General features: G+C 54.0%; 1 protein-coding gene across 2 annotated transcripts; it reads left to right on the top strand.

Annotated features, from left to right (window-relative positions):
• The first annotated feature begins 127 nt into the window (after positions 1-127).
• NPHP4 (nephrocystin 4) lies at positions 128-20,451 on the top strand. Of its 2 annotated transcripts, none has more exons than XM_072354465.1 (29): positions 128-188; positions 606-792; positions 1,248-1,385; positions 2,741-2,913; positions 2,991-3,055; positions 3,694-3,849; positions 4,671-4,807; positions 5,227-5,375; positions 5,446-5,560; positions 6,804-6,986; positions 7,065-7,191; positions 9,186-9,232; positions 10,051-10,310; positions 10,402-10,587; positions 11,122-11,309; positions 12,132-12,292; positions 12,845-13,013; positions 14,209-14,313; positions 14,417-14,607; positions 14,683-14,900; positions 15,031-15,220; positions 15,335-15,415; positions 15,555-15,711; positions 16,011-16,096; positions 16,896-16,981; positions 17,309-17,480; positions 18,398-18,577; positions 19,664-19,807; positions 19,891-20,451. In XM_072354465.1, exons 2-29 carry the CDS (start codon positions 658-660, stop codon positions 20,029-20,031), a joined length of 4,140 nt encoding a protein of 1,379 aa, XP_072210566.1. In that variant the 5' UTR covers positions 128-188; positions 606-657; the 3' UTR covers positions 20,032-20,451. The 2 variants fall into 2 exon arrangements, with proteins under 2 accessions (XP_072210566.1, XP_072210565.1); XM_072354464.1 differs by having other exon boundaries at positions 177-293; positions 14,417-14,610.
• Positions 20,452-22,402: the final 1,951 nt, after the last annotated feature.

Here is a 22,402-nt window from a genome sequence, read left to right as displayed (position 1 = left end):
CCCTCCTCCGGCCGCGCCTCGAGCCCCGCGCCGCCCCCCGCCACCTCCGGCCGTGCCCGGCACCGCGTGTGACCGCTGGGGGGCTGCGGGCTGCGGGCGCTGCGGAGCGAAGCGGTGCGGGGAATCCCCCCCCTCCCGCACGGCGGTGGTGCGGTCCGGGAAGATGGCGGCGGGACGCGGCGGGAGCGGTGAGTGCGCGGCGGGGCGGCCCGCATCGTTACCGCAGCGCTCCGTGCTGGACACGCGCCTCGTGCGGGTGTCGGAGGTGTCAACGCATTGAAGGGCCCCTACGGGTGCGTGCCGCGCTCGGTGCGGGTCTGCCGTGCGAAACTGCGGGGCTCTGCCCCGCGCGCACCGAGTGCGGAGCTCCCGGTGGTGCCACGCCGGGTAACAACGGCACGGCACGGATCAGCTCCTGTCCCACGTTCAGCCTTAGGCAGATCTCGCAGCTGGTTCGCAGGGCGCTGGTCCCCGCCGTGCTGGCATTGAGGGCTGGGGGTGCTAATAGTGCTGTACACTACAGAATTAGGGTCGTGCGTTTGCGCTGCTCCATCGTCCCGCTGTTTCCCCTCCCCGTGCAGCTCCGCGTGTGCTTTCTCTCCCAGCTGAGCATCCCCCAGCAGATACGTGCAGGAGGAGGTGACCCCAAAGGGTGAGATGGCCGAGTGGGAGCGGCTGTTCGCACAGAGCCGCGCTGTCCCACCTCATGCCCAGCGCAGACACGGCGTGCCGGAGCACTCGGTGCCTTTCCAATGCGTCCTGAAGTGCCTCGAGGGTTCCGTTGCCGTGCAGGTATGGAGCTGTGAAGCCAGCAGCAGGAAGCACGTCACACCCCAGAGGCTCTGCAGGACAGTGCTGGGCTGGTTGGAGATCCCCTCCTGCTTGTGGGACTGGGAGGGAGCAGGCATCAAAGACATGAGTGCTGTGTGCCCCTGCTGTGTGCTTTGCACAGCGCCCAGCGTTCATCCCGTGTCTGCCGGCTGGTGGGAGGGCCGAGCAGAGCTCAGATTTCTGCTACCAGAATCTCCCAATCTCCCAATATCAAACTGTGTCTAAATCCCATGTGCTTCCATCTACACATCCGAGTTACCATTTTAAGTGCTACCCTTTCGGGTAGGTAAGCATTTTCTGCAGCAGGAGGGTGATGTGTTACAAGCATTCATCAGCATCAACCCCCCAAGTGTTCCATCTGCCCCCAGGTTGCAGGTGAGGAGCTGCATTCCCCACACACCCCCCTTCTCTTGCAGCGGTCCCCAGCTGAGCTGCAGCTCCGTCTGTCCCTTTTCGATGCCGCCCACCGCCACTTCTTTGGCCACACGTGGCACAGCAGCACCCGGACCCCCTGCAGCCCCCCAGGGCAGCCCCCTCGTGTGCTCTTCAATGAGGTATGGCCATCGAGGTTGGTTGCCTTCATGATGGGGTTTTGGTTCCCTGCTCTGTTAGAGCTGGGTGCATCTCCCATGTTCCCATTGAGGCACGGTTATTAGTTATGATGCATTCTAATGGACAAACCCTGTGAGCTGCAGGCTGGATGATGTGGTGCTGTGCCTCCGTGCCAGCAGCAGAGTGCACTGTTCCTTCAGACACAGATGAGCTGAGCAGCTCTTGGAGGGGTTCTGCTCTTGCACAGCACCAGGCTTTTATCCCTGCAGAACTTACTGCCCTAAGGCAGAACCTTGCATAGGTTCCTGGGTGTGCAGCCAGCTGTGTTGCTGCTGCATACAGCTGTGGTGAGGCTGCAGTCCCTGCAGCATTGATTGCAGCTGAGGCTTCATCTCCTTGGTCAGGGTGCTGTCTAATTATAGCCTTTATTTCCACTTCAATCAATGCGTTGTGCCCAGGATGAAGTTTAGCATAGATCAGAGCCGCGCTCTGTGATTTATTTAAATCTCTGATGGCATCTGAAGGGCCATTGGCATATGCATTTCATCCTGGGGTGTTTGAATCATCGCTCAGCCCATGCTTTATGAATAGGGATGGGGGAAACCGTGGCACAGAATGCTGCCAAGCGAGAGGAATGCAGTGCTGCTCCACGTGCTGTGTGAGCCCACGCATGGAGTGCTGCCCCTGAGATGCAGGTGGTGCTTCCCAGGCACCAGGACATGGAAATGGAGCTCTGCATTGTGGTTCAGAGCTTCCCAGTCCGGCACTCACCAGATCAGCTCTGCTGGAACACTCTTGTTGCACTGATGGAGGGCTTAGAGGAGATGGGAGCGTTACTGCCACCGCTGTTGGCTTTTAGGAGCCAGCTGTAACCTTTTTCTTAACAACAGATGTTCTTTAGCAGCTTCTGTTCCCGTGCCATCAGTCTCTTGCAGCCTGGCCACCCGTCAGCAGGCAGTGGTCATTACTTCAGCATTTTGCAATAAAAGATAATAGAGGAGTGATTGATTTCCCTGGGATGATGTGTTAATGCCTCTCTCTGTTATCCCTTCCTGACAGCCTGTGATTGCAGCCAATGTTTTCACTGGGACACTGCATTGTGATAATGAGGCTTTACTGGAAAGGTTGATCCCACCATAGATCCCATCCCGGGGAGGTGACTGTGCCCTGCCTTCCCTGCCCTGTTGGTTAGGGGCTCCTGCAGCCCATGTGAACCCAGCATGATATGTTGGCTGGACCCAGTGTTACACATCAGCATCCCCTCCTGGTTCCTTTTACAGTGCTAACATAGAGATGTGCCCTGTCCTCACCGAAAGCTGTCAGCTCTCAGCTGCCCCTCTCTCCCATCTCTCCCCAGGCTGTGTACTTCCACACCTCGCTCAGCCACCCCAGCATCACAGCTGTGGTGGAGGTGGTGGCTGTGACCCCCAACCCAGAAGGGCTCTCACGGGACGTGTCGTGTGGCTTCGGGCTCATCCCACTGTTTGACAGCAGGAGGGAGCCCTCAGACCTGGCTGCCAAGGGCAGAGCGTAGGTACAGCCCCCAGGGCTGGCTGCTGCTTGGGCCTTATGCAGGAATCCACTGAGTGCTTCACCTTTGGTTTCAGGCTCAAGCTGTACCATGGGACGCCACGTGCCTTACTGCACCCGCTCCTCCAGGACCCTCTAGAAAGTAAGCAGCAGCATGCAGTGCCTGTCACTCCTTTCTTTGCACCCAAATGTGCTTTGGGTTTGCCTGATGGAGGCAAGCAGATGCTCTGCGCCCTTGCAGCACAGGACAGACCGTGCCTTGTCCTTGGGCTGTGTGTGGCTGCAACGGAGATGAGAATGCGAGCCTGGGATCTGATGCAGAAAATAGCTGTTTGTTTGAATATATGGTTATTACCTTGGCTCATTTTGAGAAGCAATATCCCCGCTGCACTGCGGACAAAAAGGAGGAAATTTCTGTGCTGTTTTGGTACATTTCAGGGCAAATGTGTTAGAAACGCTTTCCTAAGCAACGTAGTGGAAAGAAAATGTCAGGGTTATGGGTTTCCATTCCAAAGAGACGTGTTGGGGTTGGAAGCTGATAGCTGTGCTGTCCCAGCTGAGCGAGGCTCCCAGTGAAAGTCACCTTGTGTGAGATGCTGCTGGCACAGCGTGGAGGTCCCTGTGCTGGGAATGTGTGCATTGCTGGGGCTGAGATGCTCTGGGGACTGATTTTGTGCTTGCCCTGCACTGATGTGATCTGAAGGATGTGGGCAGAATGGCGGCTCTGTAGCATTGTCTCCCCGCAGCTTTTGTCGTTCCGTTGTGTTTCCTTCTGTCTAGAGAATAAATACATGACTGTGATGGAGAGCAGCCATCTGCAGTACAGCCTGAAGCCCCACCTGCCTCTGGAGAAGGTATTTCACCTCCTTCCTGAAAACCTCCTGGTGTCCGGCCTGCAGAAGATCCCCGGCCTGCTGCCCGCACAAGGGGACACAGGTGAGGGTCCCTCACGTCCCACTGCCACCACTGGAACTGTGGGGTGATGCTGTGCTGCTTATGGCCACTTCTGCTCATGCACCCCGTGCTGCAGGCTTGCCTCTGCCAGTGGATCAGACTGCAGGTCCTGCTGCTCACTTTCAGCTTTGAAATCTCTCTTCTGTGCTCAGTATTCAAAGCAGCCCCCAGAGCAGCAGCACGGCCTGCAGGGCTCGTTCCCTCTGCTTTCCACTTAGGCAGAAACATCATGGTCTTCCCTGCAGCTCCCCCATGGCGGAGGAGCAACTGTAGCATTTGCATCCAGCTCTGCAGTGTGTTTGCGTGGCTTCATTTTGCTCCCTTCTCCGTTAATTGCTTTGCTCCTGGGAAATGGTGAGGGATAAATAATGGTTGGTTTGATTGGAGTCATTCAGAGGAGACTTAAGAGAAGGCTGCACAGCTTGGCTCAGCTTGTCCTTGGTGCTGGTGGTGCTTTGGGCAGCCAAGAGCTGGCAGGGCTGAGGAATGAGCTGCTCCTGCATGCAGCCCTCTGAAGCGTTGCCTTACGGATGCCAGCCTCGTTCCTGTTGATCTGACAGAGAAATGATGTGATCTGGAAATGCACAGAACAGAATGACGCTGTCATCCGTTTGGCAATGGTAAATTGTTCTGCTGAGGGCAGGCAGCAGCGCAGCACAGTGGTCCCATCTTGTGGCTGTCAGGAGGAATCCTCTGAGATCCTGCCTGGTTTATGCTGGAGATGCTTTTCTGTTCCATTTCTTGCCCACAAGCTGGGGCTGCTGGCTGTCCCAGTGTGGCCCTATTGCTGCGTGTCACTGCAGGTGATGCCTTCCTGAAGCCACGGCTCATGGGGACGACCCCCTGCTACCTGGACCGGCTCTGTGTCCGCCTGCACCCTTCTCTGAAGGAGTTTGAGGAGGAGCTGCTGGAGCAGCTGAGCAGCGACCGCTTGCTGAAGGTGATGCCTGTGTAATTCAATGGGGAGAGACGAGCCGTGTGTGCCAATGCTTGTCCTCAGGTGGAGTGGGAGCGTTCAGATGAATGGCTCTGCAGCATCGGTTCTGCTTTAGTGCCTGCTTTTCCTGCTGCAAAAGCCTTTTGCTTTGTTTCATAGATAGGTGGGGATGAGCACACAGGTGCTTTATGTTGGATACCTTGGGCATCCAGACCCTGATCAGCAGAATTTGGGTCAGCTGCTCTGAAAAAGCCAAAGATGTACAGCTTGTGTAGGGCCCCCCCTTGGCACTGTGCAGACGGCCCTTCCAGCTCCACGGTGTGCACTGAGTGCTCAGCCCTGAGCTGTGCTGCATGGGATGAGGGCAGATGTGTCCCCTGCTGTGGGCTCAGTGCTTGTCCCTTCGTCTCCTCTGGCCGTAGCAGGAGGCTGGCAGCACGCTGTGCGTGCAGGAGCGGCGGCTGCGTGTTGGTGTGCACAATGGGCTGCGCTTCGTCCAGCCCCCGCAGGTGGTCGTGCTGCAGCCAGCGTCCAGGGTGGCCTGGGGACAAAGCACCAGCCCCATTGACAGGTAAGGGATGCACAAACTGTGCCCTGCTGCCTGCAGGATGCAGCCCTTCCTCCTCCTCTTTTCCTTGCAGTGCTGCAGGGCAGGCGCTGCTGCTGCGGAGCCGCCTGCAGCTGAGTGAGATGGTTGCCCACCCGGCCTTCGGGGTCTGCTTCCAGCTGGAGTATGTCATCTGTGCTGTGGCCAAGGTGGGACCGGGGCTTGGGGGGTGGTGGGAGGAACTCTGCTACTTTTTCAGCATGTTCAGCCCTTCCTGTGCCTTCCGTACCCAGAAGGCAGCACTGCTGCTGGTTTCTGCAGTGCTTTACAGGGCTGCTGTGCCCCCGGGAGCTCTGAAAGCAGAGGAGTGTGGAAACTGGGGGCAGGAGGAAGGCTGCTCCATGGGGGCACAGCATCTCCGGGGCTCCAGCAGTGTTCCCTTTGCTGCTGATGGAGGGATCCCTCCTGGGCCGCCTCCTCGTGCTGGAGGAGCTGAGGCCAATATCTCACATCAGAATGTCGGAGCGTTTTCTGCAGCACCGGGTGAAATGTGCCACAAATGGGCTTATTAAGTCATTTTAATTATATGGTGTTAAATTCTCTCCTCTGCGTGTACGTAGATGGAGGAACACAGCCTGCAGCAGTCCCGGCGTGTTCTGGAGAACCCATTTGGAGAAATTCAGCTTTGTTTTTTTTAATTCAAAAAGATCTTTTCTTTAGAATTCAGCCTAAGAGAGATTAACCCCTCCTGTTCCTTTTGGGTTTGCTGACTGCTGAGGTCTTTCTGGCAGCTGAAACCTGATGCTTTCTGGGTCTTGAAACCATGAGACCTGACTGCTTGTGGAGCTCCCTCAATGATGGGGATGCATGCAGGGTGCTGGTCCCCAGTGTCACCTCTGGGTGCTGCTCCTGTGTCTGGATTGATTGGGATCGACTCCTTAGGAGTCCCCAGTTGTCCTGTTGAGGTGGCGGTGTGGGGGTCATTGGTAGCACAGTGAGTGCAGAGCCTAATCCCAGAGCTGATTGCTGAGCTGGTCGGTGCTGTAATTAGCAGCCGGCAGGAGCTGGGCACTGATTGCCAAGGCTGGCAGCGAGCTGTGTGTTTGCCTCAGGTCTGCACCAAGGCTTAAGGAGAGGCTGCTGAGGCACTGGGGTAAGCAGAACCCTCCAAACTCTGTGTGGGTTTCCCATCGCTGGGGAGAGAAATAATGCAGAAATAGCTGAGTGCAGAGGGGGGGCTGCAGCTCCTCAGCTGCAGGTTGCATTGCTGCTTAATGCAGCTGAGCTCGCATTGCCCAGTTGTTCTGCTGGGGGGGATTCCTGGTGATGTCTGCTGCTGGTGGGGCAGAGATGGCCAGGGAAGGGCCGTGCTGCAGAGTGGTGTTGTTGCTGCAATTACCCTGAGCGTGGTTGCAGGGAAGGGAGGCATTTGGGCTGTGTGCTGTCCTGCAGGCTGCAGCTGGCAGCGCGTTGGGCCCAGCAGCTGCCATGCACACGGTGCGCTGGGCGCTTTGGAGCCCCTTCCTGGGTGCCACCTCCTCCCCAGTGCTGCTGCCCCTGCGTGGTGGTGCCCATCCCAGCCCCGGCCAGACCATGGTGTACAGAAACCCTGCAGACAGCGAGAGCTCCCAGGAGGTAAGGACTGCTCTGTTCCCATCAGCATGAGGATGCGTGTGGCTTTTCTCTAACAGCCCTCCAACTTGAACATGGCAGGTGAAGCGCATCGCGTCGGGTTCTGTCCAATTCCACGTCTCCACCGATGCAGAACATCGTGGGACTCCTGCAGACACCTCGAGTAAAGCTGGGAAGGAGCTGGAGGAGCCTCCTACGCCGTCGCTGAGTGAGTACTTTGTGTTGGTGGCATTTAAAGTACAGAACGTGGCAGTGCTTAGCCAATGGTTTGTGAATTACTGTAGGGAGGGGACTTGAGGTTGGTGTGGTTTCAACCCTTCTACCTGTTACCTTGTCACATCCACCCGTGCTATGGGAGCAGAGCCACGTGCAGGAGTTGCACTCGTTGCTCTTTGTGCTCCTTCTGGGTCACTCTGTGACAGCGTTTGGGTCTCAGTGCTGAACAAAGCAGCTCTTAGAAGGGCCTCGTGGCCCCACCAGCAATGTGCTGCTCCCTGCCAGCACCGGTGCTTATCTCTGTGATCGTAATCCTTCCAGATGGCCGAGGATGGGAGAGGTGTCACTTATAGGCTGTGAGTAATAAATAATCTCGTTGAGCTGCAGTTCCTGGAGCGTGACAGCAACGCGTGTTTAATCAGCGCCCGCCTCTAACGAGGGGGGGGGAGAACCAAGGCTGCTTGTGTATGTGTGTGACTGCATACATATCTATAGCACGGGGGGCAGATGGTGGGGATCTCAGCACTGATCTTGTGTGCTTTGGAGATGGAAAGGGCTTCTTTGCCTTGGGTTTGAGCAGTGGCAATCTGCTCCCGTTTGTGCAGCTTTGTTGGTTGGTTCCTCCCTGCTCTGAGCAATGGGAGCCAACCTGTAGGTCTGCTTTGCTTTGCACTGGGATCCAAATCAGGCTGTGTGCCCCATGTCCTTGTTTGGAGCAGTTTAATGGTTCTGCTATGGGAGGAGCTGCTCCTCTCCCACTGCTCCCTTGTTTTTAGTCTTTTCCCATCTGTGGGTGTACACGAGGGGTTGCTCCCGACTTTGCTGCCTGTTTAAACATCAACGTGCGAGTTGATTCCCCGATTAATGGGGTGTTGTTACCACGAGGTGGCAGTGGCACCGCGGCTTTGCTGCTTGATGGGAGCCCATGGCACGTCCAGCTCCGGGTTCGCTGCTCTCCAGGGCTGAGTTTGTTGGTTCAATGCACTTCACAGGGGAAATCTTTGAGGGTGAGACGGTGCTGGAGTTGTGCTGGGTGAGGCTGCCAGCAGCATTGCTGAGAGGCGTTTTGTTCCTGGTGTTGCTTGAAGGATCTCCTGTGTGCATTCCAGCTGGTGTCAGTGCAAAGAGCAGCGGATGTGAATGCAGACTGATGGTGACCCTCTGCTCCCAGGCTCAGGGCTTGGGGGTGTGGGGCACCCCGACCTCCCTCCCTTCCCCCAAGGATGGATGTGGGGGCTCAGCTGTGCGTGGAGCTGATCCCGGGGTCTGGCAGATGGGCAGGGAACCCTTCTGCTGCACTGACAGCTCCGTGCACCTCTGTGCACCATTGCTTTAGCGACAGCCAAAGCCATTGCAATGGAAAGAAAACAGTATTTTAGACATAAAGGAAATGGGGTGATTTCCAGTGAACAATAATGAGAACAAAACAGCTGAGATTAGACGTGGTTGAGAAAGCAACCTGAAGTTGCCAGAAAACATCTGTGTTCCTGCTCTGCTCTAAAGGCTTTGCTGCTTACTGGAACAGCGAGTTCATCCGTGCCAGTGAGCAGACCAGCCAAATATAAACACTGCATAAAACTCGTAGCGTTTGGGGGCATGAATGTACAAACAGATGAAAGTAGTGACAAGAAATAATGGAGGAGCTATGAAAACCTTAAGTATCCTAAAAACTTTCACGTCTCATTAAGCAATCCACTTAGCCAGTGCCACATGGCTTTAAGGGAAACCGCAGCACTGTCTGAAGATGGAGGAGCTGTGTTTTTACAACAGGAAAACTCTTGCTGGCAGATTCAGTTTCCCAGCAAAATAACCACTCAGTGCAGAGATGTGCTACGTGTTCCCCTGCAGGTAGTGGTTTAATGGGGGAAATAAGCCAAGCAGGTTGCTGGGAGGTGGTGGACTGCCTTGCAGGGCTGTGCCCATCCCTGGGCAATGGGGCTGTGTTGGGTGCTGGCTTTGCTGAGCTTCTTCTGTGCTTCTCTGCAGGTTTGCGCTCCCAACTGCGCCCAGCAGCCTCCACACAGGGACCAGGGGTGAGTGCTGCACGTGCAGTGCTATCGCTGTGCTCTGTGCTCTCAGTGTTACCTCGGGGGGCTCCTGTTTTGGGAGGTTTTCTTCCCCTGGCTGTGTGCCTTCCCCACGTGGTTGTGTTGCTGAGCCCCACAGGCAGCGACGTTCCCACATGATGAGGTTCAGTTTGGTTGCTGACGGAGTTGCCTGAAGTCCCATTGAATGCTGCTTTTCAAGGCTGCTGTGGCTGTGCAACACTTGGCATGTGCAGCTAAAATCCGAGTTAGCAGAGGGAGGAAAGCGAGTTCTATGTATAATTTGCTGGACAAAATCCTCCGAGCTGTTTTCACACCCCAAGTGTATTTTTAAGGACTGTTCTGGGTTTTGACAAGCCAGATTTGCTGGGCACTGCTGTCCCATGGTGTGTGCCAATGGCAGAATGCTTCATGGAGGGCTATCAGGATTTAAGACTAGCTACAGATACATCTTGTTGTGGGGATCAATGCACACAAATATTTGTGATGAAATGAAGTGCTTCGTAGGACTGCATGAAGCCGTTTGATCTTTCTGCTGCCTTTTCCTATTCCTCTCTTTGCAAGAGAAAGTACAGCATGGCTGCTAAAGCAAGAAGCAGAGGTGTGAACCTGCAGGCAGCCAAGCTGTGCCGTTCCTCAGCGGAGCAGGGATGCTGCTGTGCCAAATCTCAGAGCAAACAGCATCTGAGCTGCACGGCCTGCTGGCAGAACCTGGCCTGCAGAGCCTTCCCATGGTGTGGGTTGTGGCGTGGTGTTGCTTTCCCTGTGCATCATTGCTCTGTTCATCGCAGCCTCTTCCCTTCCAGCTGTCTCTCTCCCAGCTGTTGGCCTCACCGCAGGGCAGGGATGTGCGCACGGTGCCACGTAGCCGCAGTGCCCCGATGCCCCGGGCCTGCAGCACACAGAAGGATGGCCACACCGAGCACACTGCTGGCATCACACACCTGGAGGCTGACCTGGGGTCGGGCTCCCCACACGTGGATGCCTCCAGCGGTGGGCACCTGTGGGACCTGCCCTTTGCACCACTGCAGCCACCCGTCACGGCTGTGGGGCTGCCTGCTGGGAGGTGAGGGCTGTGGGGCTGAGATTTATGGGGGTTGCTGTGGGTTGGTGCTGCTGTTACCTCTCACTCAACCTCATTTCTTTGCCACTTCCAGCACTGCGCTCAGCCGTGCCATGCTGGCACTCCTGCACAACACCGGCTTCCCAGAGATCCTGGATGGCAACAAGGAGCCCGTGAGGGTCACGGAGCCTCTGGACCCTTCATGTTACAGTCCTCAGCTGGAGGAATTGGATGCTCTGAAGAGCAATGAAATAACCCTGCAGTTCCTTGCATTCAGCAGGTGGGGTCTGCAGGGCTTCGAGGTGCCTTTTGGGGGAGAAGCCTTTGCTCGTGAGCTGCTCTTGTGCCTGAGCAGGAGAAGCCCTTGGCAGTGAGCTCCAAAATGACATCATTGCTCTCTCAAGGCACTCTTATGACGCATTCCAGTTTCTACGTGGTGTACCTTGGCCACGCGTTGGTATCAAACTAGTTAGTGCAGGGTTCCTACTTAGATGCAAGTTATGTAGGGGAGCAGAGTTTTTGGAAAGCCATCCTTGAGGGCTGTTTTCTCTCTCCGAGGCGCTGCTCGCAGCTCTTCCATAGATGGCGAGGGTAAAATGCTACTTCTGCTTGGCTCTTCCGTCACGGCATATGGCAGAAGACAGCTGGAATTGGGAGGCTTTTGGAAAGCAAAGACAAACCATATGCCCGCTGTCTTCAGAGAAGTCCAAATACTTTCGATGTTCCTGATCTTCTCTTGCTCTTCTGCTTCTTGTTGGGTGAGGAGCTTATTATCCAAACAAGGCTGACCAAAGCCACTCTCCTCTTGCTCCAGGGCTCCTCAGGAGGCAATGGAAGGGACATGGCCCAGGACTGTGTTCCTCACCTTCCAGTTCTATCGCTTCCCACCGGTCACCACGTCGCGGCTGCAGCTGGTGGATATGGAAGGCGAGAGGGCAGCTGGGTCTGCTGCACCAGCACAAGTGTTGTTCCAGCTGAACAAGGATGGGACCCCGAGCACTGGTGGGCTCTGGTCCTGGTGTGGGTAACATCCTCACGTGGCCCATCCTCTATGGGATGGAACAGGAGGGAGAGGAGAAAGGCTGCCCTGTGTGGGTGGGGAGGGTTGGTTGTGCAGTTGAGGGTTGAGGTCTCGGTGGTCCTGCATATAGTTCATCAAGTCAACTTGTTCTTTTTTTTTGTGCATGGGCCGTACTGTTGTGTTACTGTACAAGGAAAAGCCACCTGGGAGGTTTAAACAACACTTAAAGGCTCAATTGGCATTTTTGTCAATCAGATTTAGGCATGCCTCCAGGCCAAGGGAACGGACTATCTGCTTTCATTGCAAACCTCCATTAGTTTATGTGGCACATAATTAAAAGTGTTCAAAATGCCAAACCGTGAAGTCAGACATCAATAAGCATCAGTGACGTGATCCAGACATAGGACTGCTGACTGCAGCTGGGGCTGAGCACGTTTAAAAAGAGAGGCAAGGCATTAAAGCCGAGTGCCTGGAGTCATCCGATTCTATGAGCAAAATGCTTCGTCTTTCTCTTTGTGTCTTATTAAATTCCTGTCCCGGCAGATGCTTTCAGTAAAGCTCCTTCCCCACCTGGAGTGATGGCAATGAGGGGTCCCATGCGGGGGTCCTACCCAGTGTGATTGAAGGGGCTAAGCTGCACTGCACGGGACAGGAGGGTGCTGGGGGTGGGCCCAGGTGCTGTCACACCATTCTGGTTCAGCAGCAGCCCCACACCTGGCTACCCCTGCTCCTTATGACAGCATGCTTGTGGGCAGGCAGGGCCCAAGGGATGCAAGCCTCTATTGCTGTGCTGTTTCTTGCAGGAGACCCAGGGCTGCAGCTGAGGTTTGTGGTGGACTCCACCTTCCTGAGGCCTGGGGAGCAGCGTGTCTTCATGCACTACCTGGCTGAGCACAGCCTGCAGATGGACATCTGGGATGGGGACTCGCTGCTGCTGGTCGGCTCTGCTGCTGTTAAGCTGAAGGTAAGGAGCCCTTCTCCCTAAGCCTTAATGACTGCTAATGATGAGGGAGAACTGCTTAGCATGCAAGAGTTTCAAGACTGAAACTCTTCCTTCTGTCCTGTGCTGAGATGCTGTTAGATTACCCTTGAGTCTTCAGTAATCAAGTTTTTATCAGCCACTTTGTTTAGCGGAGACTGATGTCAATCTGACAAGCCTGTAATCACCGGATTTGTCATCTTATCCTTGAAAGCGACGGCGGAGCATTAACTTTCTTCCCTGGAACTTCTGTGCCACGCTAAGGCTTAGTGGATAGAAAAATTAAAGCAGGCCTAGGAAATGCAGAGACATCTTTATCCAGATCTCTTAATCTCTTGGATCTGAGTTGCCCCAGTAACTAGTTACCCTAACGCCTGGCTGTTATCTTCCTGGGGAGAAGTTGCAATGAAAGAGCTGCATCTGGGGCAGCCCAGGAAGGAAATGCATCTGCTGAGAGTGGGAGATGGGTGTGTGTGTGTGTGATGGGGCTCCATCCTGCTGGAGGTGGGAGCTGCCCTATCCCTGCTTCCTCCACAGCCCCTGCTGCGCCAGGGCCGGCCGGCCGTCAGGACTCTGCATGAGCTGGAGGTGGCCACCACTGAGTACGAGCAGGATGCAGCAGCAGCAGCAGGCAGGGATGTGCTGCGGCCCCTGGGTGTCCGCGTGGCCGTGCGGGGCCACCTGCACCTCTGCCTGGCCAATGTTGGTGAGTACCCTCTGGAGCCCTCCATAGTATTGCAAAGTGTTGCAGAAAGCAGAAAGCTTTCCTGAGATACCCGACAGAGGGTTTTGCCCTGTGATTGGGGGAGGCAGATGCTGGCAGGGCTCTGAGCTTGGAGGCACGGAGCGCCCTGATGCTCTGCCCACCATCCCCACCTCCTGCAGGGTGGCATTGAGGCTGATGGGATGCAGGCAGTGATGCACAGGTGGGTAACAGGGATGGGATGAATGGCAGAGCAGCCTGCATCAGAAAACAGAGCTGGTGAGGGTGTTATTCCTCCCGGAGTGCAGCGGGTATTTTGTTATATTTAATTCACCGTCCTATAAATGTGCAGTGACTCCAGGTTTTAAACTCTTATCTTATAATGGAGCTAATCTTTCTTCTGAAGATATCTTAAATTGTCATTTTCCTACTTTGCCTGCAAAAGGACGATAAGCTCCTGGGAGGGGGGATGTGAGATTCACAACCCAGAGAGGAGTTTAACTCCAACCTGGCAATAGAAGGGGGAAAGGAAGAACACTCTGTTCCAGGACAACAACGGCCCTTTGGTTGCTCTGGCCTTTCAAAACACTTGTTTGTTTTCCTTTAAGTAAATTCCAACTGCCTTCAGTTGGTGTCTAAGGGCTCTTGGTGCCTTGGGCTCCAGGCATGAAGGTGGAGCAGGTTTGTGGTTCTAAAGCATCACCAAGTGTGGATGGAAACCTGAGCTGGTTCCAAAGGTCGGCATTAAATCACTTGGACGTCCCCGTTGCTTTTCAGTAGGAAACTGCTCTGTCACTTAGAGAAAAGATAGATGGAGTGCAATAGCAATAGGATTCCAGAGGGATCATCGTGAAACGCAGAGAACATTGTAAGCAATGAGATATTTGCTTCCACTTTTTAAACTGTCTGTAAAGATCTGCGGTGGGAATAACATTTTCCAGTAGATTTTGTGACACTTTAAGAGATCTGTGACAATTTAGGGGGAAGAAAACGCTGGGATGTAACTGCCTGGTAATTCGGAGGAGGCGGATCTGTGCTGGCTCTTGTCTTTCTGTTGGTCTGAGCCGTCACCAGCACTGTCTGCTCCGTGTCCTGGCCGGCTGTGTCCTCCTGCTGTTACCAAATGCTGCTTGTCTGTATAGCCCAGCACGCCATCCCAGCCCTGAGATGGGGCTGACCCCGGGCTCTGCCCCACCAGGTCACCACTGTGAGGAGACCCCCGTGAGCCCCGGCTGCCCACCGCTGTCCCACACCCACATTGTGCCCTCTCCAGACAGTGGCCATATGCTGACCCCACATGCCGGTGAGTCCTTCTGGAGGTGCTCAGCCCCTTCCCTGCCGTCCCCAGACTGGGGGGTTCCATCCTGCCCTGTGCAGAGCTGGTGACCCGCGTGCTGTCCCTGCAGATGTATATCGGCCCCGCAGGCTGGCTGAGGTGGATCCTGAGCTGGCAGCCATTCTATGGAGGCACCAGCTGGAGCAGATCCCAGAACGCCTGTGTGAGTCTCACGAGGCTGCAGCCATCCAGCAGCACGAGCCGCAGTGCTTGGCAGTGGGGCGGCAGCAGGATGGTGCTGGCTGGAGGATCCCACAGCACGTGGTGAGGACAGCCCGGGTGCCTGGCACAACCTGTGCTGCCTCTGGGCTCATTGTGTCCCCTTCATCCTTGCAGCGCTCCCTTCAGCAGCACATGGAGTACATGCAGATTGTCAAGGCTCACCGGGAGCACACCAAGCACCGCTGTATCACCCAAGTGCTCCGACAGGGCATGACCACCACCCACACTTTGTATGCCATGCTGGGGACGGCCGAGTTCTTTGAGTTTGTCCTGAGGAACCCCTACAATGTCCAGAAAACGGTGACGATTGAGGTTGACCACCCCGAGCTCAGGTAGTGACCAACAACCATCAGTGTCTGTTCACCATCTCCTGTCTGGTTTGGTGCTGGACCTCTCCCAGCACACATCAGTGATGACGGGGGGGCACCTGCTGCCAACCAGCTCCATCTCTCACTCTTCCAGTGTCATATTGGACCCAAGGGAGTGGCGGCACTTCAAGGAGCTGACCCAGACGGCCACCCCGCTGGAGGAGGACATGTTCCACCTGCGGGATGACCTCAAGCCTCAGGTCTACCTGCGCCCCAAGGAGACCGTGCACATTCCTTTCCGATACCAGACGTTCTCTGCAGAGCCGGTTGTTGCAGCATTGCTGGTATGCTGGGAGCTGCATTGTGTTTGGGTGCAGAGATTATGGTGGCATTGCCAAGGAAACACTGCTTATGTGGCACAAGGCTTTTTCCAAAGCCAAGTGCTCTGTTTCCTGCAGGGACCGGTGGGGCTGAGCGAGAAAGAGGACACAAGGAGGATGCAGGAGGAGCAAAGGGCTGTGCAGATGAGGACCATCCAGGTGGGGATGCGGAGATATGTGGGGCTGTTGGCTGCTGCATCATGGAGCAGCCTCCTAGCCCCAGGAATGGAGTGCTGACCTCTCCATGCTGTTCCCATGTCTGGCACTGAGCTGCTCTGCCCTCCTTCCCTCCATGCAGGTGACTTTCTGTGTGAGTGAGGACAAACCCATCGCGCTGCTGCAGGTGAAGGTTGAGCCCCGGCCCCACGTGGTGGATCAGACCTTTCGCTTCTACCACCCCGAGCTGACCTTCCTGAAGAAGGCCATCCGCCTGCCTCCATGGCACACGCTGCCAGGTGAGCCTCAGGGCTCTGCTAGGAGGTGGGGGTGGCATCCAGAGAGCGAGCTCCCCCCATCAGGGATGCTTTCACTGCTTCTTGGCATCTTCAAAGGCTGTTCATGATTTTGCTATGGCCTTTGGGCTCCCTTGCTTGCTCTCTATCCATCTGCTTGCACTAATTTTGTACTCTTTTGAACCAGTCCGACCTGGTTGTTCTCCGGTAGCTCAACATAAGGGATTGCAGCTCACAGCTGCGTGATGGTGTAGAATAAAGCATGAATAAAATAGTGTTACATGTGGTGCTGTCTCTTGCAGGAGCTCTGGTGGGGAAGCAGGGTGGTGAGCCTGAGGTCCGTGTCCGCTGCAGCGACCCCAACGTGATCTGTGAAACCAAAACCATGGTACCACTTACACTCCTATGTCTCTTTGTCTTGTATCCTTCTGCTGTGGTTTCTTGTTTTAATCAACCCATGGCAACATCCTGGGATAAATCAGCCTATAGGGATGAAATGCTGGCTGTGATTAAGGCAAAGTTACCCTCCTTAAAACAGGCTGCATTGTTTTGGTATCCGATGCCTAATGTTGTGCCTGTTTTCCTGGAGACTAAATAGTTCAAGGTTGGCTCCAGCCCCGTTTCCCTCCTGACCTGGTGTAAATCAATACCGGTGTCTTCTTTACTATGTTCCTCTTTGGATCAAGCCCTGCAGGTTCACCTGGAATGTGCTTTGTGTGTCTCCCCAAACACCGCTCCTGTTTTGTGCTTCCCAGTGAAGCTGTGAGGTCAGCAGGGCTCTCTTTCTGCTGCTTGAGATAGAAGTGGAAGCGAATGTGTGTGTGTGTATATAAACAGAGGCAGTGGTGAAGGGTAGTTACTAATTGCCAGTGCATGATCCAATGGTAATTGGATTATGGCTTGTTAGGAAACTTAGGGAAAAATTGCCCAAATCTGATTACGGCTGCAAACTTGGAATGCAGAAGTTGTTTGTGTCCTCTTTTGTAATTAAAAACACTGGAAGAGCTCAACTACGCTGTATGATAACTTAATAATGTGCTTTTTAACTAGATCCTGAAAGCGTCTGCTGTTGTAAGTGGGTTGGTGTGTGTTTTTTTTCCTTGATAGAAAGGAAACCCTGGAGTCCTCATTAGCTGGTTTGATCTCCAGGTTAACCATTCTAACGATGCTCTGATTTCTGTGCGCAGGGTCCTGGGGAACCACGGGACGTCTTCTTAAAAGTAGCTGGAGGACCGAGCCCACAGATCAAAACATTCTTTGTTGCTATTTATACGTAAGTAACGGGAGCCAGAAAGAAGAGAAGGGACCACCCCGAGCACGGGCAGAGCAGGAGGAGCGTTTCCCATCAGTGTTCTGTCTTGCTGGTTCCCAAGCCCTGCTTGCTGAGCTGGGCAGGAGGCTTCCCAAAATACCCGTTTGCTTTTCCAATCTCTCTTAAATAATGGTGTGAGTGTAGGAGATGGCCTCTCTGTCTGCAGGGCTTAATTCATTCTCTCTGCATGAGTAAGGCTGAAATTCCTTTGGTTTGCCCAAAGCTTGAGGCTCTCTTGGGGCCGAATGCACCAAGTGCGGGCTGTCCCATTGCTTTGTTCTGCTGCAGGGATCCCTGGCTGGCCGCACCGCAGTGCATCTGGCAGTTCTACCTGCATTCCCTGCAGCGTTTGGATGTCAGCTGCACTGCAGGGCAGCTCTCCCGCCTGGCCGTCCCGCTGCGCGGCACCCGCACCCTGCGCAGGGTGAAGGCGTTCTGCTCCCATCCCCATGAGCTGAAGGTAATGCCTTGGGGGGGGGTCCCTGCTGGGTCCCCTTGGGGGCTGGGCTGGGCTGGGCTGGTAGCACTGTGAGCTATTGGAAATGCAATGTGTCCCGTTTGGAGTTAGGGAAAATTGTACTGCCTTTGTGATAATTACCTCTTGATTAAAGCTGTCATGTGTAGGATGGTTGGTACAAAATCCCAGAGGGCAAATTATCTGCGTTAATGAGACTATCTGAAGACTATTAATTCCTTTAGAATTCATTTAGTCATCATTGTAAATGGGAGTAATGAAAGGAACAAAAAACTCCCTTCCTGTCCCATAAACAAAGGAAAAAAATCCCAGCTATCAGAGACCGCAAGAAGGAGCGAATCCCATTGAGGATGGGAACACAGAGGTGTGTGCCATTGAATCCAAGCTTGGGGACTGCCCCCACCCCATCCCATCCCTGCATTGTGCCTTGGCTGTGCTGATGTTGGGTGCTGCTGCAGCACTCAAAGCAAGCAGTGTGGGTGAAGTGCTGGTGGGGTCCTCTTGCTGTTGGCATGGGCACCGTCATGCAGCCAGACCTGCTGCATTAGTATAGATGGGATTAAGTATTCCTATCATAGGTGTGCGTTCCTTAGTGTAATCAGAGCTCATTTGTATTCTGAGCTGGACCTCACGGAGGTGCAGATTCTCTCCCAGCTGTTCCTGCCGAGGGGTGCCTGCCTGCCTTCCAAAAACGATCTGCACGCCGTTTGTCTTCATTTATTCCTCTGCTCCCTCTCATTGGGGGAAAGGAGGGGATGCTGGCGGCAGCTGTGAGCGATGCTGATGCTGTCTCCTCACCGAGGACACCCTCTGTTATGGCTTTTTGTGGCTTCGGAGCATCAGGAACTGAGGGTGGAGGTTCTGATGGGCCCCGTGCTCCTTCCTCTGCGCTGTGTTTGCAGGTGGACCCAGCGGATGCGTTCATCCTGCCCCCCAATGGCCTCGTGGATCTGTTTGTGGGTGTGAGGCCGCGCCGGGCTGGCAGCAGATTCTTCTACCTCAACCTGGTGGATGTGGAATGCCATCAGCTGGTGTCCTCCTGGCTGCTCTGCATCACCTGCCGGCAGCCTCTCATTTCCAAGGTACTCACAGGGAGGAGGGTCGGCAGGTGACCCCATTGGGCTGAGGGCTGTGCCATGCTGATGGCCCGGGGCTGGCTGCTGCTTATTGCTTCATCTACACCCACTTTTGGCATGCATTCTCCTCTGTGCACCAGGAGGGATGTGTGCTGGGAGCTGTGCCGCTGTGCTATCGATCGCCAGGCCAGCACTTGGTCTTGGTGCAGACGCTGCCATTATTCCCAAGTGTCATGAGCAAAGATCCTAAAGCCAATTTCTAAGAACTACTGACAGATTAGGGATTAACTGTCCTCGTTGAGTTCATCTCCTAAAGCGGTATTGCAGAGTAACTCTGGGTCACTTGTCTTTACCTGCCAGAGCTGCAGGATGTGTGTGGACTCTACCCGTGCTGCCTGTTACTATTCCCATTCCCCCACCTCACTTAAACACTGGAGCACATGTTCAGCCTTCCAGTGCCTGAATAATCTCACTGAAGCCCCACCGTAAAATATCTTTCAGCCTGTTTTGAAGGCAATTCCACGCTGAGGAATGTCAACTCTGAAGTATACCCAGTTGTGAAATTAAAGTTACAGCATGCTGCTTTCTATTAGCGCTGCACTGGGTTGGGGCTTTGCTCAAAGATAGCAAATTAGATCTCCCAGTTAATGTGTTCGTTTTAGCAATGTTTTTTCCTGGAACACTCGGAGCTGGGTTGAGGTTGGAGAGCAGCATTTAAACTGATGTCACTGCACTCCTGATGAGCTCGAGCCCCACTCCCTGCGCTCTGCCATGTTATCTGAATTAGCACCGTGGTTATCCCTGTGGAAATACATTAATTAGTCGGGGCGTTCGTTGGCCAGTCCCCAGCTGCTCCTCTGGCCCTTTGTCACTCGGTCTCATAATTACTTCTGTGGATGTAGCGATGCAAACTGCAGCCTGAGGAGATGCTTTTACTCAGAGGTCGTTGTAGCTGATGGCAGGTATTGAGTGGAGCACGGAGCAGAAGGGGAGTGGGGACAGAGGGCAGCAAGGTGTGCTGGGCTGCCCCTTGGGTGCACAGCAAAGCAGCCTAGGCTCTGTCTGACCTCAGTGCTGTTCTGTGCCTTGCAGGCCTTTGAGATCACCATCCCTGCTGGCAGTGGGAAGGGCTCCAACAAGCGCATCACCTACACCAATCCCTACCCCACACACAGGCTGTACTTTCTGGTCACCAGCCGGCCCGATTTGCTGCAGTTCAAGGAGGATTCCTTTCAGGTACACCCCTTCCCCTACAGGAGCTCCATCAGGGCCCTGTGATGCCCCCCAGCCCCCCCATGTGCCTGCTGTGCTGTGTGCAGGTTGCTGGTGGGGAGGTGTACACCATTGGGCTGCGCTTCGCCCCGAGTCAGAGCGTGGGTGAGGAGGAGATCCTGATCCACATCAATGACCACAAAGACAAGAACGAGGAGACCTTCTGCGTGAAGGTCATCTACTACTGAGGCCATGGCACGGCTCTTGGTCCTTGTTTGGGCAATGCACTGAGCTCCCCAATGAGCACAGCGCTGCACAGGTGAAGGGACTGTGCCTGCTTCTCACCTCACCCCATTGAGCTGTGGGGTCCCTATGGGAGCCCCATATGAGACCTGGGCTGCCCTGTGCTCAGAACGGGGGTGGAGGAATGTTTGCCAACCGTGTGCCACAACTGCAGAAGGTCTTAATTCTTGTGAAAGGTTTTTGAATGTTTTATTGGAAGGGCTTTTTTGAGTCTTTGTGTGTTTGTTTTTAACTTAAAGTTTACAAGATGTTTCTAAAGTATTTTATGCCAACGTCAAATGTTGCACAGACGATTCGTCGTTTGGAGCTGGTGATGCTTTTGTACTCTTTTTTTAGATCAATAAACTTTGCTGCCCAGCTCTGACAGCATCGTGGTGTTCCCTTCTGTGGGCAGAACCCCATCAGTCCCTCCCTGCAGCACCAAACCCACCTGGGAAGGGGGGGGGGGGAGTGCTGTGATCCCCCCACCCAATGCGTCAGCCCATTCCTACCCATGTAGATCCCAGTACTTATAGCAGATCATGCCCTGTACCACATCTATGACTGAAGAACAACAGCCCTATTGCAATCTGTTTTAATCTTGTTTGCTGAAAAGCTCCCGTTCTCCCTCGCTACTTTACTTACACCGCGTTTATTTCTGTTAAGTCACGGTCATTAGTACCCAGAAAACATCAAGCAGCACCTAATTTTCTGATAGCTCCACTTTACTTAATGGATTAGAAGGAAGCGGCCGGCCCTGCTGGATTTTAATTCATCTGCCCCTTCTTGCAATGCTGACTTGTTTGGCCTTGATGTAACTATTGGAAATCCACAGTGAGTTCTACCAAGGAGAAGATTCATTGTGCAGAGAGGGGAAAAAAGGAGATGAGAACAAAACCAAGTGCCCTCCCACCATCCCCATTCCTCCCTTTAGCCCCATGGGGTGGGTGTGCACATGGCAGCTGTGGCACTGCTTGTTGTGGGGTATTAGGGTGATGATATTGGTAGCCCTATTGAAGTTGTGTGCTGGGTTTCTGTGCCTCCTTAGGACTGATGGGAAACGACAGCTCATATTTGAAGAAATTATGGCTCTGTCTCCAGTGCAGAGAAGAGGTGCCTCTGTTGGGTTATTAAAGTCGATTAGGTGAAAATGTTTCACAACGTTTTTGTATAATAACGCTTCTTAAGGATTATCAATGACTTGCTGCTGCAGAGGGGAAGGTTTGTCGGTCCCCCATTCCAAGATGGGAATGCAGGTCACAACTGCACTCCCTTTCCCCCCTCAGAATACATTCCCTACAGTATGCAAAGTACCGTAAATCATTGTAGGGCTTTAACATCCCCTTCTGCTGCCCATTAGTTTGTTCTCACTACATTAGCTTTAATTAAGCTGTACTTTCTTTGAACTTAAAGGAAGCTCTCAGGCCAGTTAGGAGCGGGTTTAAGGGCACTGGAGGGGCAGTGCTGCTCCTGTGGGCTCTGCATAGCACTGAGATGGCAGGGGTGGTTATGCTGCTTTTGTTCATGCTTACTAATGAAGTTGTCCCCCTTAATGACAACGCCTTCCCATCACCCCATGCTTAATGTGCGACTGATTCTTCTCCCCATGTTTCTTGAGGAATGCAAATGGGGCACTCGGAGCAGCTCTTTAATGGAGGTAATTTTATAGGGGTCGCCCGAAGGTTGCGGGATTGACTGGAGGTGAGAGAAGGAACTCTCTGAAGCTCTGCCAGGTGTTTAATCCAGCCTTTGGGGCTGCCCACCTCTCATACAGATTCTGCTCTGCCTTCCCTTTGTCTCGGTTGTGTTTGCAGTAGTTGCTCTGAAGCATCCAAAGCAGAGAGAAGGCACCGAGCAAACCCTCCATCCAACTGTTTCATCAGGAGCATCTCTTCAAGTGGGGGTTAATTAGTTAATTATTTGCTTTCGTATTTATGCCCACGTCTATTTTTATGTGCGTAAAAGTGCATAAATGTGGATGGAAATAACCAGAGCCCAATAAGAAGCAGAATAAAGGGGAAGATCCTACACCACATCCTGATTCATTTGCTTACCCAGGCAGGACGTGGCTGCAGAGCATCACCTGAACTTTACCCATCAACCAGAACAAATAATGTGTTGGTGATTCCCTTTGGAAGCCCAAATACTGCCTCTGGTGCAATATTGCCTCTGGTGCATGACCAGGCACAATCCCTGCCTGCACCCTGCTGTGCTCCATCCCGGTTCAGCACACATGGATATGGGTTTGCAGAGTTGGTTTTTCCCCTGCTCTGCACCGCCCATGTGGTGTTAGAAATAAAAACATTGCCTGGTGCTGCTGTGCTGTAATTAATCACT

This window comes from Excalfactoria chinensis, chromosome 20 (assembly GCF_039878825.1).
Source record: "Excalfactoria chinensis isolate bCotChi1 chromosome 20, bCotChi1.hap2, whole genome shotgun sequence".
Classification (NCBI taxonomy): Eukaryota; Metazoa; Chordata; class Aves; order Galliformes; family Phasianidae; genus Excalfactoria; species Excalfactoria chinensis.
The sequence above is the reverse complement of the archived record's forward strand: the minus strand, read 5'-3'. Positions and strand labels throughout refer to the sequence as shown.